Genomic DNA, 18,053 nt, shown 5'->3' with positions numbered 1-18,053 from the left:
GAACCCCTCTCTTGGCTATAAAAGGAGGGGGCTATTCCTTGATAGAACATGCTCATTCTTGTAAAGCCACTAGCTAGTACTTTAATTTCCCCCCCCATCTTTCCAATAAAGCATGACTCTCTTCCCTTGATGTCTCCATCTCTACATTCCACCTCCCATCATGTACATGCTCCTTTTCCCCCTCTTCCTTCCCCCTTGTGCCATAGTCCCTCTCTTCATTCCCACCCCCCCTAATCTTTTTTCCCCACCTATGTTAATGCTTTTTCCCTCATGTTCCCTTTTCCTCCATGGCCCTTGAGCGTCGCCATGCCTAGCGTCTAGCCTCACACCTCGAATTCTTTTCTAATTAATAGAATTGGTGTGGCTGCTGGGATCACAATCTCCACGGCTAATGGTGTAAAATTCGTTACTCCTACGGTTGGGTGTAGTTCTGCAGCACATTCCGTGTGTGGTTCTTTGCTTCTGTGCCTCCAATCTACGTATCTTTTGCTCGTAGTTCTCCGTCTCTGCGGCTGTAGAACCTCTCAGTTTCTACGCCTTTAGCCTACAGTTCCTGCACAGCGCCATGCATCTTCTAGTCAACCGTGCCTGCAAAACCGCTCATGCGCATCTGCAACACCCGCACACCCCTTGGTCACAGCTAGCGCATCTGCGCGTCGCGGATAGATCACGAATTGCGACTATTTTTTGAGTTCTTGCATCTTCTGGCGCATCTGCGCATCGCGGACAAATTGCAATTGTTCTGGCGCACCTGCGTGTTGCAAACAGACTTTTCGGACTCCTGCAAAAGATCTCGCGCCCCTATCCTCTTCCTCTTCTCTTCTCCTGTACTGTCCTCTCTTTTTATTACAGAGTGGGAATTGAACCCAAGATCTCCCCGTTCACAAAAGCAAGACTTACCAATGGGCCAGCAAATAGGAAGTGATGAAAGTGTAAAGATATTGCTTATATGGTGAAATCTCATGAACTGTAACTCTCTAACCGTAGGGAGTTTCCTCTTGTTGTAAAAAGCAAAAGTACTTCATTTAATGTGCTCTATTCATATCTGATACTAGATTGTAGATTCTGAACTTTTTCAAGTTCACTCCTTGGACGCACTCCTTGGACGCACACCACACCCTCTGCTCATTATAGCTACCAATTGGCGAGATCTCTTTCTTGATCTTCATGTCGATCTTTAACAACTGATTGTACAATGCACTGTTCAAGGAGATGATGGGTGGAATGATAAACTGTGGATGACTCAAGGTGAAGAACTAGTTATACACTGGGAGGACGTTGATTTCAATTCTACTCATTGTGCGGTGATCGAGCTACTTGAGAGTGCTCTCAACGGAAGCAAGAACAGAAGAGGGAGTGAGAGAAACAGAGAGCCACACAAGTTTTGGTGGGTGCAGAACACCCTAATCTTCTTTTTCATTCATTTATATATGTGTTTGAGTATTGTACATAACCGAGGTAAAGGCACAGTGACCTTTAACCCCCCCAACCTCCCACTTAAAGGACAATGTGCCTTTAAGGGAGAACAACCAGTGAGCATACTATCCAATGCCCATCAATACACGACAATACTCAAACCGCTGACTAGGTAGACTCTTCGTCAGCATATCTGCAGGGTTATCATCTGTATGAACCTTGACAAGCTCTATGCACTTGTCCTCAAGTACCTCCCTGATGAAATGGTACCTGACCTCAATGTGTTTGGTCCTTGCATGAAAGACCGGATTCCGTGCTAGTTGAATAGCACTCATAGAATCACTATGCAATGTTGGTACACCTGTATGAATACCCAAATCTCCCACTAGCTGATCAAGCCATATAGCCTCCTTGCAACCCTCTGTGGCTACAACATACTCAGCCTCTGTGGTAGACAAAGCAATGCACTTCTGTGCGCGAGACATCCACGACACTGCACCACCTGTAAAGGTGAACACATAACCAAAAGTGGATCTCCTACTATCCACATGCCCTGCATAGCCTGAATCTGTGTACCCAAGTACACGCATGTCTCCTCTACCAAAGCTGATGCACATCTCCTTGGTAACATTCATGTACCTCATGATGTACTTAACTGCCTCCCAATGCCTCTTTCTTGGATTAGCCATATATCGGCTAACAACTCCCACTGCAAATGCAATGTCTGGTCTAGTAGCTATCATAGCATACATAAGACTCCCAACCGCTGATGCATGAGGAACCTTGCCATCATGGCCCTCTCCTCATTTGATTTGGGACTATCTGTATGACTCAGTTTCACATATGGAGGCAATGGAATACTCACTGCCTTCCCCCCCTCCATATTGAAACGCTGCAATACTTTTGTAACATACTCATTCTGTGAAAGCCAAAGGAGTTTCCTACTCCGATCATGCGTGATGCGCATACCAAGAATATGACATGCAAGTCCCAAATCCTTCATATCAAAGGCCTCATGCAACTTGGCCTTTAATGCATCTAGCTCATAAGTATTCTTGCTAGCCAATAGCATATCATCCACATATAGTGCCAGGATTATCAGGCTATTATCCTTAGCCCTTTTAGGGAAGAGGTAGTGATCAATTTCACTCCTAAAACCCTGGGACCGAATGAAAGCATCAAACTTCTGATACCATTCTCTAGGCGCTTGCTTAAGACCATAGAGACTCTTCTTCAGCTTGTAAACCAAATGCTCTTTGCCCTTTTCTTCAAAGCCTTCCAGTTGCACCATGTAAATTTCCTCATGCAGATCCCCATGCAAGAAAGCTGTCTTGACATCCATCTGCATAAGCTCCATATCTTCTGCTGCCACTAGTCCAAGCATGCATCATAGTGTGCATCTTCACAACTGGAGAGAATATCTCACCAAATTCCACACCCTTCTCTTGCTTGAACCCTTTAGCAACTAAACGGGCCTTGTACCTAGGCACATCATCACCTGTGACCTTCATCTTGTAGGCCCATTTACATGGCAATGCTTTCTTTCCATGTGGCAAAGAAACCAAGTCCCAAGTCTTATTCTTCATAAGTGAACTCATCTCTGATTGCATAACTCTGATTGCATAGCATACTCCCACTTGAGTTGATCCTCGCGCATCATAGCCTCTCTATAGCAAGAAGGCTCCCCGCAATCAGTAAGCATCACATAGTCTACCCCTGGAACAAACCTATCAGGCGTTCAAGACACTCTAGATGATCTTCTCAGCGTTCAAGACACTCTAGATGATCTTCTCAAGGGCATTTCAGCTTGCTGTCCCACCTGCATATCAGCCACATTTGGCTCATCATTTCCACCAATAGATGATTCATCATCTATCCTTGATTGTATACCTGTGGGAGTACTTGGTGGTACCATTTCTTGCACATTTGGTGCATGGACAACTTGCTGTCTATCAACATATGCAGGTGGATTCACATCCTGGAAAGTGATTCTCCTCATTTCCACATCTCTCATGGGTGCCTTACGCATCTTCTTCTCATTGAAGACTACATCATGGCTGCGTATGATCTTCTTTGCTTCTGGATCCCAAAGATGATAGCCCATCTCTCCACTTTCACCATAACCCAGAAAGATGCATTTCCTAGACATAGGATCTAGCTTCTTTCGAAGCTCTTTTGGCACATGTGCATATGCCTCACACCCAAATATACGCAAATGAGAGTAAGAGGGCTTCTTGCCACTCCATGCCTCTTCAGGAATACCACCATCCAAACTCTTACTAGGTGATCTATTGATCACATGCACTGTAGTCTTCATTGCCTCAGCCCAAAAACCACCAGAAAGACTTGCATTAGAAAGCATGCATTGCAACCTTTCTTGAATGGTACGGTTCATCTTTTCTGCAACTGGATTTTGCTCTGGAGTGCGAGGGGATGTGAGCTCCCTCTTAATCCCACATGTATCACAGAAATGCTGAAAGTCATGAGAGAGATACTCTCCACCATTGTTAGTCCGTAGGCATTTAAGCATTCTACTTGACTGATTCTCAACCAATGCCAGCCATCTCTGAAATACCTGGAACACATCACTCTTCCGAGCTATAGCGTTAAGCCCACAATTTCCTAGTTGCATCATCAATGAATGTCACATAGTATTCAGCCTCGCCTAATGACCGTGTAGGCATGAGACCACATACGTCTGAATGCACCAAATCAAGCTTTTTAAACTCTTTCTTTTTCCTTCTTTTATGGGCTGACTTAGTCTGCTTCCCATAGAGACAGTGCTCACAAAATTCAAAATCAGAGAAACTCAAATGCGGTACATAACCCAAACGGCATAAGAGTTTCATTCCATTCTGGCTCATGTGCCCCAACCTGCAATGCCACAAAGAAGTACTTGGCTGCTCGGTTATTGCAACAACATGATCAAACACCCCTGATACATGTAAGGGATACAAAGTCCCACACTTGGCACCCCTGGCCAAAAGCATAGAGCCCTTCTGAATTTTCCAACTCTGAAAGCCAAAAGTGGTGTGAAAACCAGCATCATCTAGTTGACCCACTAAAATAGACTGTTGGTCAACTTAGGCACATGTCTCACATGTTTCAAAACAAATGCAGACCCATTTGCAAAAGAAAACTTTATGTCACCTGCTCCCACTATGTCACATGCATAGTCATTTCCAAGATGCACACAACCTGTCTTTCCATTGTCATAAGTGGAGAACCATTCCCTATGGGGAGAAACATGGAATGAAGCACCAAAATCCAAAATCCAATCCTGGGAATATGCATCTTTTGAAGTGAAGCAACTCTGCAGATAAACTAGACATGAAGAGAATGTCATTGTCACTATCATGTGTGACTGCATTGATCTCCTCGATCTTCACTTTTCCTTTGTCCTTCCTTGGACTCTCTTCCTTCTGATTTGCACCCCAATTTGCATTCTTTTTCTTATCCTTTTTCTCCCTTTTCAGCTTGTAGTAATCCTTTTTCATATGGCCCTTCTTGCCACAGTGAAAACACTCAACGTTCTGTGCCCTGGATTTGCTACAAGACTTCCCTCTTTCTTGGGACTTCCCTCTGAACTGTGATCTGCCCCTTTGCACATTTAAGACTGCATCCTACTTGTTGCCGTCCATAGACTTCCGTCTAATCTCCTTGGCCAACAAGCTACCCACAACATCATCAAATTTTAGTACTCCACTAGGTGCAGAGTTACTGACAGCTGTACGGAAGGTATCCCACGAGGATGGCAATGAACATAAGAGAAATATTGCCTTAGTCTCCGCATCAAAATTCATCTTCTGAGCCTGAAGCTGGCTGAAAGTAATATTGAATTCATTCAAGCGAGAAGCAATGGAGACCCCTTCCTTCATCTGCAGCTCAAACAACCTCTTCATGAGGTAAACTTTATTAGAGGGAATTTCCTTCTCATAAGTGGCACACAGTTTCTTCCACAAATCTTCTATAGTCTGCTCATTTACTACTGTGAAATAAATTGACTCTGCAAGATGAAGTCTAATAGTAGACTTTGCTGATGCATCCAACTCATTCTAATCATCCTCAGACATATTTGCAGGCTTAGCTTCAATCCCTGCCAAGGGTTTAATCGGCTTCTTTTGAATAAGCACATCCCTTATCTATTCTTTCCACAAAGAAAAGTTTGTCCCATCAAACTTTTTAATGTTGAAAAACTCCTTTTCAAACATGGAATAGGATGCCATGATGCAAATAAAGCAAAATCCCAAATGCTAGTGCCTGCAAGAGAGAATCACACCAAATACTAGGTGCACCCAAATGTGTATGCCACAATAGAGTAAAATATCACCAAAACTCAAAGCTCAAAGCATCAAAAGATACAGCTGACTCATGTGCATGTACTATGCATCCATATGAGCAAATCTGGCCCAAAAGAAAATGCCAGCTGCAATGGCAATCCAAAATGCCAATAAGTGCCAAATGGCTCAAGCATAAACACCGTCGATGGGCATAGCATCAATAATATCTCATCCAAGAGAGCATAACACTATCAGTGCATCACCTACAATGTGTCAAAGTTGTCCCTCAGCATAAAATAGCATCCATGTGCAAAGCGTCCATAAAAAATAGCATCCCACAAGGCAATCTGGGTCTATCAGCGCATCCAATAAGGATTGCAACGCATCCAAATGGCCTATAAATCATCCACTGCAACCCAATGCACACCACGAATGAGCGCACACGGCTCAAACTACAACCAGAGTGATTTGCATAAGGTATTCTCAAGAAATCATGGTCCCACGGTAATGACCGCTACTGAAAATAGAACCTGAGATGCCTCAAAACATGGATGCCATTGCATAATCGGACTCAGCAAGAAAATATGCAAATATCTCTCTTCTGCTGAAACTCCAAAATCCTAACCGATGAGTGAGAAATGGGAGTCAACACTTATCCACTGCCATGTGGCATAAATCTAAGGTTTCAAAACCTTATAATGAAAAATGCATAACAGAGAGACGAAATCCAATACACATAGATCTATAACTCTGAAAATACTCCACCGAATCGCGCAAGAACTGACAAGTAGGGGTTTTAAGGCATCTGAAACGCAATGGGATAGACGGTTTTGGAAACTGTGGTCTCAATCACTGGGTCCAACACACACACTGAAAAACGTTTTTGGAAACTGAACGGTTTGTAAACTCCACCGGAGTGTGAATGATGAGCAACATAGAAGTTTTAGGACCTCCTGAGTCCATCGGAACTGACAGATCTGCAAATGGTTCCTCCAAACTTGAGTTTCAACACCTAGGTAGAAAAATGTAGGAACTGACACAGTGAGTCAGAAATCCAATGAAATGATCCCAGATTCAAGAATGAAGGTGTTTCCAAGCTCCTGAAGTGAAGTGGACACCAAAAGCAAGCAGTAGTTGCCTCTACAAGTCAATACGGAGTCTCTGTCGTCGAACGGAACAAGGAAAAGCTTAAAAAACGTCTTTTTCTTTGTAACACTTAACAGGCTCTCAAAACCACTTTGCAAAACCAAAGTGACTTTTCCAAAGGTTCCTCCAAGGTCTCTGCACACTCAGATGCAAGTAAAGTCACCCGCAAAGCTTCCCACAAAGCTTCTCCTTCCTCCCATAGAGCTGCTGAGCTTCCAGGCATTCACGTACGCTCAGCTAGATCACCTGAGCTCTGATACCAGTTGAGAGTGCTCTCAACGGAAGCAAGAACGGAGGAGAGAGTGAGAGAAACAGAGAGCCACACAAGTTTTGGTGGGTGCAGAACACCCTAATCTTCTTTTTCATTCATTTATATATGTGTTTGAGTATTGTACATAACCGGGGTAAAGGCACAGTGACCTTTAACCCCCACACTACTTGCTGCATCGGAGGTAATTAAAAGGGTGACATTCTTCGAAGGGTGGGATGCTCCCCAAGCTTGAGGGAGATTTGGCGCATCTGCTTATTAATTCCTATGGATAAGCTCGTCTTGAACGATTTCTTGTCGATCTCACTATGGTTGGTAAGGTTTCTAGGTCTCGCTATGGTTGGTAAGGTTTCGCCCAAGGAATCCCTTTGTACCTAATCAACCTTTTGTGCCTCATTTTGAGCTTCAAGTTGTAATTTTTTTTGGTCTAAAGATAAACTATCAACAAAGGATTGCAAGTTTATTTGGTGCTGAACGTCTTGCTCAAGTATGGAATTCTCCCCACCCTCTCCTTCTACCTATCTTGGACTACCGAGAAACTTGGGATGTCTGGATTTTAGTCTTGGTGTGATGACATCTTAGCTCCTCCAATTTGACGACGCATACAAACCTTCGACCAAGGCTGTTGGTGTGGGTGTGAAGCTCACTTCACCAGGGGGTGAGGTGTATTGTTATAACAAGTCTTCACCAGCAAGTACTTGCAACCAAGTTGAGTACTCAGCACTCATTTTTGGGCTACAAAAGGTGCAAGAACATCGCATCAAGCAACTTGAGGTGCAAGGAGATTCTCAACTCATGTGTGAACAAGTTAGTGGAAGGTGGAAGGTGCAGAGCGAAGGCTTGGTTCCACGACATCAACAAGCATTAGAACTTTGCCAACAATTTGAAGAGGTAAAAATTTAGCATATCCCTCGAGCTCAAAATATAGTTGCTGATTTCTTGGCACGTGAAGGTTGTACTTCAATCACGCACGAAGCGAGTGGAAGCACCGCTCCAACAAAGCGACAAGCCATGAAGGAGAGTGATCATTTGTAAGTATTGCAAAGGTTATGGTCATCATGAAACTAAGTGTTGGGCATATTTGATACGAGTTTACCGTCTTCAGAAGATCATCAGAAAGGTCCTCAAGGACATTGCTCAAAAGAAGGATGCTAGACCGCACACCCCTTGAAAAAATAGCATGGCGATTACAAGAACTGGAAGAAGCTGAAGGTGATGTGCAAGCTCTCCAATTGTTGACATTTGTCATGGCACTCTTGTATGCCTTGATGAACAACCTCATGCAGCGCCGTGTCTCTAATCCTCGCTTGTAAAGATGGATGCGATATCATGAGGGTTGGTCCTTTTAAGATTGTCTACGAGCTATTCTATGCTGAAGATTCTTCCCGTGTAGTATTTCACAATACACCAGTCACACCCTACCCTACCTATGTGTGCTTTGTGGATGTATCTTCACCTGATTTTCAGTTCAAGCTACCTCTTTTCATTGTTTGCGAATAGATAAGCCTCATTTCAACTCTCTCTTTTCCATTTTTCAAGCATGGCTGACATTCCCGTGTTCTGTGGATGGGTTGAAGAAAATCCAAATGAGTATCTTGTGACCTTCAAGCACTGTTGTGTTTCTCCCAACTTTCTTACTGAAGATAGATGGCTATTGGTTCTTCCCACATTTCTAGAAGGTTTGGCTCAAGTGTGGTATGAGAAGCAGGCTGACGACGTTCACCAAAGCTGGCCAAGGTTAACAGCAGCGATGATTGAGTATTTCGGCAAAGAACAGGAGTCAGAGAATGTGTACCTGTAGGTGGCAAACTTGAAGCAGTCAAAAGGTGAGACGGCGCATCGATATGTGGATTGAGCGGCCGTGCTCCTGGACCGTTTTAATTGCCATGCAGGAGGACAATGCCGGATTTTGAGCTGGAATGACAGCATGTGCTGGCATGTGCTGGGCTACCTTGTAGCAGGAGCAAGTGATGAATTCCGCCTCAAGCTTAAATGGGAGAATCCAGAAACTATGGTGCTAGCACATGAGATTGCTCAAAAGTTTGATAAAGTTCAGTCTGACCCCGCTTCAAAGAAGACGATTGTCCCTCTGCAACCCCCTCAATTCTTGCAACAACAACCTGGGGGGTCTAACTTAGGGGCATACCCCCACCCCTCATCAGGGATGTATCCACCGCCTCCACCTCAAATGTATGGTCCTCCCTTAGATGCTTACCTCAAGAAGGAGTATATCCTCAACCTCCGCCTGGAAGATTTCCCCAGCCTCACCCACGAGTCACCCTCCTTCCTACTCCCCCGGCCCCTGCTGCTAAAGAACCCAGAGTCAATGACCTAGACAAGGCCCTGAATGATCTTCGGCTTGAGATGGTGGGCATCAGAAATCAAGCCAATCTCCCTCCAAGAGAACGTGCCAATGTTGTGTGCTACGATAATAGTAGCAATCGAGTCTAGATGTTTCTTTAGTTTATGTAAGTGAGAAGCTTGAGGTAGAATGGGTTCCCATTAGTTGTGTCTCTGAGTGAGGTTTTAGATGAACTGTCAAGCTAGTGCTCCTCAAGGTAGAGATAGGTTTGTGTCTTGAGACGAGTATGTGAGACTTATTACACAAACACTTTGTTGCATAGGCATGTCTTTTGTAGCTATGACTACTTGTAACACTTGACGAGTCCTTTTCTTATAGAATTAAAATTTGGTCTTTTTTTAAAGAGGCAAAAGGTTTTTATATCAAGACATGAGATAATCACATGAAGTGTCAATTACAACTGGTTCCACTATTACATTTGAGAAACCAAAATAGAAAAAGAGAAAGAAAAGGGACATCATAAATTAGTTATTAGATTGAGGTCCATTGGTTTTGCTTTGAAGTCCTCGATGAATGCCTTGCCATCTCAAGAGACAGCCCACTTGCCTTCTTTTGTAGTTGCCTTTACCTTTGTAAGCTGCCTTCTTTTGTATAGCTACCTTTACCTTTTCAAGCTCAGAGGCTTTGCTCTTTAGCTGAAATTTTGTGAGTTCCTCGCAATCGACAGTGGAAGTCCTTTCACCTTGTTGGACTATCTAATAATTTATGTTCTTTCCTTTCTTGTGTTGAAAGTGAGTGGGAATTGCACGAGCTCCTTCCTTACCAATGTCAAAATATGCATCTCCCAGCTCAATTTTGCATCTCCCCACTCAATTCTTGGTAGAGCTTTGTTGAGTTTATTAAAGGTCTCGCTCCCACTATTTTCTATATATTCCAATTGTTTGGTAGTCCTCCAATCCTAATTTTCTTGGAGTTGAGATGCCTTTCAACTTGCTCCTTTACGTCCTTCGGAACCTGTGTGCCTCAAGAGCTCTTTATTTCTCCTTTAAACTTCTCTTGTTCTCTTAAGCTTCTTATGCAACACTTCCATTAGAGTAGATTTGGTCATTTCCTACACACTTGCTCACACTATTATTTACTTGCTCATTCACCCATCTCCATACGGCACAAGGATGCAAGAGAGAACATCTTAACAAGCAAAGAACCCTTGCCAATGTCAAGCACCACACACTCACCAAGAATAGGGTAGTCACAGGACAATCGAGAGGTGATAGAAAAAGACCATTAACTTTTGGTAGTATTGTTGGAGACAATGCTACAAGAATGAGTTGTAGAAGTGAGTGGAGGACACCAAAAAATCGATGATGCGGTAGCAAAGTCAATCATGTGGTTGTTGGAAAGCACATTGAAAGGTAAGACATGAGAACCTACACTATGAAGACATCATGAGACACATGCTTTAAAATCCATGCATTTTGCATGGGACTCTAATCATTTCTTCGATAATCCATATTCAAATGTGGAAACATAATGACATGCATACATGGTTACATAAGAACATAATGTAGAAGGCCATCCCATTCTAAAGGACATTGCATGTATATTGTAGAAATATCATGACGACCATGCTAAAGTCTTACTAAAAAACGGTGTGTTGTACGAGGAAGGATATGCATGCTTGCAAAGACACTATTGAAACATTGCTAGAAGGAATTTGAACGAAAGAACATCATTGTTTGTACGGAGTACTTATAAAATTGCTACTTTGAGATTCATTGTAAATAATCCAATGACAAGGACATCCACTAAGAGGACATTCATCTCAAAATGAATGATGGAGATATCGAACAATGTCAACATGCATGTAGGAAATTCATAGATGGCTATTCATTGAAAGAACCTTAGAGTATAGAGCCTTTTTTAAATGTGCAATGCCAATTTTTTTGTTACCATTGAATTGTTTTGGGTCCCAAATTTAAAAGAAGCTAAAGTGGAACATGAAACTCATTCCCATGGATCTAAGTCTACAAAACCTTTTTTTAAAAACCACTACCAATGTTAGGTTAGTATAAAAAGTGGCAAGTTTAGAATGTCTATACAAGGCCAACTTTAAATGCAAATGCCATGACAAATGACTGGTAATAAGGCTATGTTTGAAAATGTTCCAATTGTCCACGGACCTCCACTAGTAGTAACCTAGACCAAGCTAAACAATATAAGGTGAATGTATATTCAGAATATCATGCTATGAGTGATAGGCCATATCTTGCAATAATTGCCGAGAGCATGGGTATAGCACCCTTGGCCACTCTCAATCTGTCACCAAAATCCTAGAGATCAAGGAAAGTTTTTGGGTGGAAAATCCCATAAGCAATTAAGGACACAAATAAAGTGAAATTGGACTGTCTAATATAAGAGGTCCAATGTTCATACATAGGCTATGACCTACAAAAATAAATCATGTCTAAGGGTAATTAAACATATCCTTGGGAAAATTAGATCGAAAAAGCTTCTCATTGAAATAAGTACTTCATTAAACGATATAAATTCTGCGAGAATGTCTAAGTTAAGACCTGTTCAGAAAGTAATCATGATCATAATAAATCATCCACTGATTGTCATAAGTATCCATCGTAAAATACCAAGGGTATAGGATCTAAGATTTAATAACTTATGCTAAAGAGCCCTAGCATGTACTGATGGATATATAAAATTTTGTTACTGTAGGTAGTAATACCACAACTTGACCAAATTGGTCTATGGGACTACTGCGATGAACTGTTACAAGCATGTACTCGTGTGCTATGCAGTGTGCACGGTGTAAGGGCATACTCGAAAGTGCTCAATGGTGAGTGTGCCTGCCCCAGAAATTGTCGAGTTCGTCCTCTGTGTATCTATCACAAGATGCTGCTGCCGATGGAGCCGGTCTCAAGTCCAAAACCCCTGGATAATGTAAGAACCAATTTGTGACAGATTGTGCTGTTTGTGTGGGAGGTCTGCAAGACTCTTGGCACGCTCTAGTATATGATAGTCATTGATGTCTTTCTCTGACCTGCTTTAGGGCCAGACGAAACATGAGGGCATGCTCCTCAGTTTCAATCACTCCCATATTGCATCAAGTGCAATAATGGGCAGCTACGAGTTTCTCCTTGCAACCAATGTGGTCCGGATGGACAAGATGGCATGGCACTCCTCACACTACGTGTCTGTAAATGCAGATACTCACCCAGAAGTGAGGGTGTGTTTGGCAGTTCTAATTCATAAATTAACATAATCTTAAAAGATTTATTAAAAAAAACTTTTTCAATGCAAATTTCAAACTGTTCAAGACATCATGTGTCATATTGCCTTCCAATATTCTGGTCAATAATCCCTAAAAAATAAAAGAAATTCAATGTAGCTGAAGGAAGCCATCCTGAGCCATTGGTGTTCTCAGTCAGGGCCTGACAAACTTCAGACCTAGTACAGCTTGCATTGCAGTTTGCCCATCAGTGGATCTTTTAATCATTTGGCAGTCTTATGGGCATGACAGTCGAGGCGCACATGAATCACTTGAGAGGCTATGTCATAAATAGCCCCTTTCATTTGGTACATACTAGAAGATTATTTTGCAAGCCATACAACTGGACCTTCGTGTGTGTTCAGAAGGCCCAAGCTATGGCCGCTGTGATAAAGTGAAGGTATGTTCCTAGCCCTCATAGTACAGCTCTAAGACTATGGTAGTCCCCACCTGACAGGTCTAACAAAAACCCAGTTGAGGCACATAGCCTTCCCCCTTTATTTGCCCTCTTAATCTTGTCACCTTGGCATAGACATACACACTGTCCAGGTGAGTATTGTCTCCCACAGAAAAATCATGCGCCTTTTCGTTGACCTCAATACAGGCCTTTCCAGGTGTCTTCCATGCACAAGAAAAGGTTTTCAGCTCCTCTATTTCTTGGACGTTGTCCCACATCTGTGCATCAGCATAGATGCCTGACATGAGTGCATAACCAGCAGCATTAGTGGGATCCAGCCGAGCAATGTAGTTAAAACATTGCCTTCCTAGCTGCACGTTCCCATATGATCTGCAGGCCGTAAGCAAAGACACCCATGCAGGAACACTGGGAAGGCTTGGCATCGTTCGAAGTAACTCCTCTGCCTCTTTCAATCGCCCTGCACGGCCAAGAAGGTCGATCAAGCAATTAAATTGCTCCATACTTTCTGTTAAAGCATGGTCTTCTCGCATAGAGCTAAAGTATTGATAACCTTCTTCCACTAGGCCTGCATGACTATAGGCTGCAAGGACACTAATATAAATGGGCCTGTCTGCCTGCAGTCCTTGTTGCTGCATGTCCTCCAGACATTGCCTGGCCAGGCTGCATTTTCCATGATGGGCATATCCTGCAATCATGACACTCCAAGACACAACATCTCGATTTGGAAGTTTATTGAACACCTTCAGTGCCTCTGTTAGGCTCCCACATCTTGCATACATGTCAACAAGTGTGTTCCCAATTTCCACGTCTGATCCAAATCCACTTTCAATGACCTTGTCATGTATGAGCTTGCCCTGCTGTATGACTCCAATGCTGCTACACGCTTTCAAAATGCACAGATACGTAATCTTATCTGGCTTTCTGCCGTGCTGCTGCATATCCTCAAACAATGCCAGAGCATGAAGCCCATATCCATGCAGGGTATAGCCGGTAATCATGGCATTCCACGAGACCGAATCTCGATTTGGTAATTCGTCAAACAATCCCCGTGCTGCCTCCATGCTGCCACATTTGGCATACATATTAACAAGAGCATTCCCCAACAGGATATCTAATTCATGGCCACTTTCCATCATGTGTTCATGAAGCACCTTGCCTTGCCTTATTGCTCCTATGCTGGCACATGCTTTCAATACATACAAGATTGTTACTTTATCTGGCTTCATGCCCTCCTGTTGCATTCTTTTGAAAAGATCAAGCGCAGCAAGACTATGTCCATTTTGCACATATCCACCAATCATTGCACCCCAAGACACCACATCTCGATTTGGCAATCCATTAAACACTTTGTGTGCTGCCTCCAATCTTCCACACTTGGCATACATGTCAATAAGGGTGTTCCCAATCGCCGTATCTGACCCAATTGCACTCTCAATGATCTGGGCATGTATCAGTTTGCCATCCTGTATGGCACCCATACTGCCACATGCTTTCAAGATTCCCAAATATGTGACTTTCGTCGGCTTTATGCCCTTCTGTTGCATTTTTTTAAAGAGTTCAAACGCAGGAAGCCCTTGACCATGCTGGGCATATCCTGTAATCATCGTATTCCATGACACCACATTTGGATTGGTTAAGTTATCAAACACTTTGCGAGCCTCTTTCAGGTTCCCACACTTGGCATACATATCAATCAGGGTGTTTCCAACAATCAAATCTAGCTCGAACCCCCCAAGAAATCGGTCATGTATCAGTTTGCCTTGTCCGATGGCTCCTACACTGCCACATGCTTTCAAAATGGATGAATAAGTGACTTCGTCTGGCAAGGTTCCTTCTTGTTGCATTTTCTCGTAAAGATCAAGAGCAGAAAGACCCTGCTGGTGCTGGGCATATCCGGCAATCATTGTACCCCATGATACGGCATCTCGATTTGGCATTTCATCGAACACTTTGCGAGCCTCCTCCAGGTTCCCACATTTAGCATACATGTCAAAGAGACAATTCCCAACAACAACGTCTGATTCAAATCCACTTTTAATCACCTGCTCATGCAATAGTTTGCCCAGCCCACTGGATCCGATAGAGCTGCATGCTTTCAAAATGGACGTGAAAGTGACTTTGTCTGGTTTTATACCCTCCTGCTGCATTTTCTCAAAAAGTGTAAGAGCTAGAAGTCCATGTCCATGCTGCGCATATCCAGCGATCATTGCACTCCAAGCCACCACATTGGGATTCAACAGACTACCAAAAACTTTACGTGCCTCCTCTAACCTCCCACACTTAGCATACATGTCAACTAGGGCACTCCCAACCACCATATCTGATCCAAGTCCACTTCTGACAACCTGATCATGTAAAAATTTCCCATGCCCTAAAGCTCCTATGAGACTACATGCTTTCAACAAGGACAGATAAGTAATTTTGTCTGGCTCCATGCCGCCTTGTTGCATCTTCTGGAAAAGTTCAAGGGCTGATAGGCCGTGCCCATGGTAAACGTATGCTGCAATCATTGAGTTCCATGTTACCCTATCTCGGATTGGCATTTCTTCGAACACTTCACATGCCTTTTCTAGGCTGCCACATTTGGCATACATGTCCACAAGGGTGCTACAAATGATCACATCCGATCCCAGTCCACTTTGAACGATCTGGTCGTGTATCAGCTTACCTTGCGCTAAAGCTCCTGTGCTGCTGCATGCTTTTAAGATGCACGAGAAGACATATTTGTCAGGCTTTATGCCCTCGCTTATCATCCTATCATACAATTGAAAAGCCCTGTCCATTTCTTCTAGCGTGGCATGTGCAGAAATAATGGCATGCCAAGTATAAACACTAGGTTCTGCAACCTTGTCAAAGACTAAATTTGCCTCCTGCAAGCTTCTACATGTGGCAAACAAGCGGATCAGATGGTCCCCTAAAAGTGCCTCAGACTCTAATTTGCTGTTAACCATGAGGGAATGCACTCGCCTTATGGCCAAAAGGTCTTTCCTTTTACAGCATCCCTGCAGCAGACTATAGACAGTTTCCCTGGATATTGTCATTCCTTGCTGGCACATGTGATCGACGACCTGAAATGCCTCATCCAGTTGCCCCACCTTACACAGTTTGTTCAGATGAGCCATAAGTCCAACGTATCTGCCAGAATCAGCCATCCTGCAGACTCAACCCGTCGTAAAACAATGTAAGGTCTATAAACTGTTTCAATATTCCCCACTGTGACCAAGCTTTCGCGCTAACCATAGGCCTTATTGGCCTTCCAGGTGATCTGACCCTGGGGCAAGACAGTCGAGCACCTAGCTGGAAGGTTTTTCCCAGACAGGAGACACATTCCAGGAATGTCGCTAGCATTGCTTCAACCCAGAGCAAATTCAACAAAGCATCAATCGACGGGGCCTCTCGTGATCGATTGCGCGCAAAGCCGGAAAGTCTCTGAAACTTCTGGATCAATAAACCAGGATGAGCTCGCAAAAACGCAAAAGCCCAACAAAAAGAGGCAGCAAAGAAACCAATTCGCAGTAGCAAACAAACCTTATTGAATGGGATCTCGCACCACAGCAAAGGAGATGCTGTAAACTGGCCCGATGACGATTTTTTTTGGCTTTCTCCTGCTAGCACAGCTGCAGCTTTCAATTCAGCAGCCATTTCCAAACGGGATTTCATGTAAAAGAGAGAGAGGGTGTAAGATATAGTTATATGGGCATCGCTTAAGGCAATTTGGGGGAAGGGATGGGAATTACAAGGGATAACTACATGGCACTCTGGTGCCGCCTCCAAAAGGTCTTATGAAGGGCTGCCGTTTTGGTTGGCCCCAGAGAAGAGAGTGACACAAAAGATTTGTGTCTCGCCGGTCACTCGATAGCCAACTCCTCCAACCACTACATGATTCATGTCGATGATCGGCGGCTTGTGTGAACCACTACACCCAAGAGTGTCATCTTCCAACTCTATTTCCTACTCCATGGGCAGGCGGGTGGTTTGAACCCACCTTGATAAGTTCGTCGCCCCCATACCCCACCCACTACACCAGCTTTAGTGAAGATGTGTAGCACGGAGTGCACGATGTTGTCAGGTGAAGCTATAGGGGGGTCCGTGTCCCCATAACCTCTCGGGGTTGGTTTACACGTCAGGGGTTTCCTTCGAAAGAAGATTTGGGGGGTACCCACCGAGAGCACCCTTGAGATCATCTTCATGAAGCTAATCCTGCAAGAGAGCTCCAATGAAACTGGGGACCATCCCATTAAATGCCACCCCCCTTCGGAAGCAAGTCCAGGAGGTATATGGGGACGACCTTTAAGGGCTTCGGCTAAGAGGACCTCCATGCGCTTCTGATAGTGCTAGGGAGCCTGTGGACTAGGCAGATCTAGAGAGTTGGAAGAATGAAGTCCCCCCGTGTTGCCTGCTGTAGCTGCTCAGCTTGGCTTCATCACAGGCAAAGTCGGTGGCAAAAGGTGCAGCCGGTAACTCCATGGAAGAAGAGAGCTTTGAGGCTCTTTGACATTGAAGGATACCTCCTTTCCCAGTCCAACAGTTGAATGATGGGTTGGAATCCTTGATTTCAGAGTCTCCAAGCTAGCATTGACTGTTGGCTTTCCATGTTGAGCCAACAGTTGGGAATCATGGGGCCTCCCTAATTGCCTACTAGCAAGGTTGACCCAGCCCCACTAGTTGGCGTGGGGAATTGCTCTAAAATCACTCAGTTCTGCTCTAGAAAAAGGGCGATGTTTAAATAATAATATGGCAACTTTCCTTCTATCATTTTTCTATGGACAAAATTTTCAAGCAAGAGCACCTAGCTACAAAGGGAAAAGAACCTTTTTAAAAAGTAGCAAATTGGTGATGAAATTGACTTGATGGCAACATTTCACTTCAAGGTAGGAGCAAACATCCTATATTAAGCATGGGAGCACTTTGAGCATGATGATGCTCTGGACAACATGCTGCCT

At 43.7% G+C, this 18,053-nt stretch overlaps 1 protein-coding gene across 2 annotated transcripts; it reads right to left on the bottom strand.

The window, feature by feature from the left end:
- Positions 1-12,763: 12,763 nt before the first annotated feature.
- LOC147889296 (pentatricopeptide repeat-containing protein At4g39530-like) lies at positions 12,764-16,953 on the bottom strand. Of its 2 annotated transcripts, none has more exons than XM_087391617.1 (2): positions 16,639-16,953; positions 12,764-16,548 (listed from the first exon to the last, which is right to left on the bottom strand). In XM_087391617.1, exon 2 carries the CDS (start codon positions 16,260-16,262, stop codon positions 13,152-13,154), a length of 3,111 nt encoding a protein of 1,036 aa, XP_087247743.1. In that variant the 5' UTR covers positions 16,263-16,548; positions 16,639-16,953; the 3' UTR covers positions 12,764-13,151. The 2 variants fall into 2 exon arrangements, with proteins under 2 accessions (XP_087247743.1, XP_087247744.1); XM_087391618.1 differs by having other exon boundaries at positions 12,764-16,545.
- Between the last annotated feature and the right edge of the window lie 1,100 nt (positions 16,954-18,053).

Source organism: Dipteris shenzhenensis, chromosome 20 (genome assembly GCF_047967505.1).
Source record: "Dipteris shenzhenensis isolate YYH24624 ecotype China chromosome 20, Dip_SZ_1.0, whole genome shotgun sequence".
Lineage (NCBI taxonomy): Eukaryota > Viridiplantae > Streptophyta > Polypodiopsida > Gleicheniales > Dipteridaceae > Dipteris > Dipteris shenzhenensis.
The sequence above is the reverse complement of the archived record's forward strand: the minus strand, read 5'-3'. Positions and strand labels throughout refer to the sequence as shown.

Excerpts from the sequence above, each read along its gene's own strand:
- LOC147889296 (XM_087391617.1), bottom strand. The coding sequence starts at position 16,262 with ATGGCTGATTCTGGCAGATACGTTGGACTTATGGCTCATCTGAACAAA.